The sequence below is a fragment of the Corvus brachyrhynchos genome, unplaced genomic scaffold, assembly GCF_000691975.1.
Source record: "Corvus brachyrhynchos isolate BGI_N302 unplaced genomic scaffold, ASM69197v1 scaffold348, whole genome shotgun sequence".
Lineage (NCBI taxonomy): Eukaryota > Metazoa > Chordata > Aves > Passeriformes > Corvidae > Corvus > Corvus brachyrhynchos.
Window position 1 is genome coordinate 54,698 of NW_008239650.1, and position 1,598 is coordinate 56,295.

The window sequence follows — 1,598 nt, forward strand, 5'->3', positions numbered from 1 at the left end:
GACTCTGTTTATTTTTGTGTCCCCCTCCCCCAAAAGACCCCGCACTTGGTGAACCTCAACGAGGACCCACTGATGTCTGAGTGCCTTCTCTACCACATCAAGGACGGTGTGACCAGGTAAGGGGGGGGCTGTGGCACCCCCAAAACTCCTTCAGGCTCCCCCCTCAGGTCTCTTGGGCTCCCCCAATCTGCCCCGTGCCCCCCTCTTCCAGGGTGGGCCAGGTGGATGTGGATATCAAGCTGTCGGGGCCATTTATCCGGGAGCAGCATTGCCTTTTCCGCAGCCGCCCCGACCCCTCGGGGGAAGGTATGGGATTCAGGGTGGGGGGCACCAGATTTTGGGGCGCCCTCCCCTGCCCTGCCCCCTCCTGGCACACCTTAATTCCTCTTTCTCCCCCCCAACCCCCCCCCAAACGCTGCCACTGGAGCAGGTCACCGCAGCCCCCCCAGGTACCGCTCCCCCCGTGCCGGTGGGAGAGGGAGGGACATGGTGCTGGGGGGGATTTGGAGCGGTTGGGGATGGGATTTGGGGTTCCCCTGCCTCAGTTGAGCAGGGAGATGACTCGCCCTCCCCTTGTCCCTTCCTGAAGTTGTGGTGACCCTGGAGCCGTGCGAGGGGGCTGAGACCTACGTCAACGGGAAGCAGGTGACGGAGCCGGTGGTGCTCAAGTCGGGTAGGGACCCCCAACGCCCTCCCAGATCTCTGTGTGTCTCCCCGGAATCCCCCCCCAGATCCCTGTGTCTCTCCCTTGTGCCCTCCCAAAATTCTCTGCGTGCCCCCCAAATTCCCCTCAACCTCCCACAAATCCTGTGTCGGCCCCAAATTTTCCCTCAAACCTGTTATGACACTTCCAAACCCCCATTTCCCACCCAAGTCCCCCCAAAACTCCCTGTGACCCTGCCCAAATCTCCCCTTAATCCCCCTGTGACCCCTCCAACCCCTCCCCAACCAGGCCACCGCCTCATTTTGGGGAAGAACCACGTGTTCCGCTTCACGCACCCGGAGCAGGCGCGGCGGGAGCGGGAACGGGGGGTGTCCCCCGGGCCCCCTCCGGACTGGAACCTGGCGCAGCGGGAGCTGCTGGAGCAGCAGGGCATCGACATGCGCCTCCAGAGGTGGGGACACCCCCTGGGTACACCTGGGGACAGCCCCCGGGGATGGCTGAGGGGGGCTCACCCCGTGCGTGTCCCCCGCCCCAGGCTCCAGGACCTGGAGAACCAACCCCAGCTGGAGAAGGAAATGATGGAGCAGCCACAGGTGAGGGGGGCATGTGGATCATTTGGGAATTCTGAGCTCCCCTGGCGGTTCCCTGGGTCACTTTAGTGTCCCCTGAGTGTCCCACGGGTGTCCCATTGGCAGTCCCTGAGTGTCACAGGTGACCCCCAGGTGCTCTGGATGTAGTTGGGTGGCCCCTGGGTGTCACAGTTGTGCTCTAGGTCCTCTTAGTGTCCCATGAATGTGCTGGGTGTCCCTTGGGGGTCTTCCGGCTATCCCTTGGGGGTCTCTTAGGTGTCCCTCGGGCTCCCCTGGCTGCCCGAGCTCCACGCTGGGCAGCGCCCACATCCCTCAACATTGTCCCCCACGTCCCCCCACAGCCC

The 1,598-nt window shown here is 63.8% G+C and overlaps 1 protein-coding gene across 1 annotated transcript in view; it reads left to right on the forward strand.

Moving 5' to 3' along the window:
• The window catches only part of KIF1C (kinesin family member 1C), a gene marked incomplete at its 5' end in the record, with an annotated part of 5,046 nt that extends 3,538 nt beyond the window's left edge, over positions 1-1,508 (forward strand). The window contains 5 exons of the mRNA XM_017742369.1: positions 3-116; positions 212-306; positions 590-673; positions 953-1,115; positions 1,200-1,508. Of these exons, the coding sequence (XP_017597858.1) occupies positions 3-116; positions 212-306; positions 590-673; positions 953-1,115; positions 1,200-1,323 (580 nt within the window). The remainder of the gene's footprint in view (positions 1-2; positions 117-211; positions 307-589; positions 674-952; positions 1,116-1,199) is intronic.
• Positions 1,509-1,598: the final 90 nt, after the last annotated feature.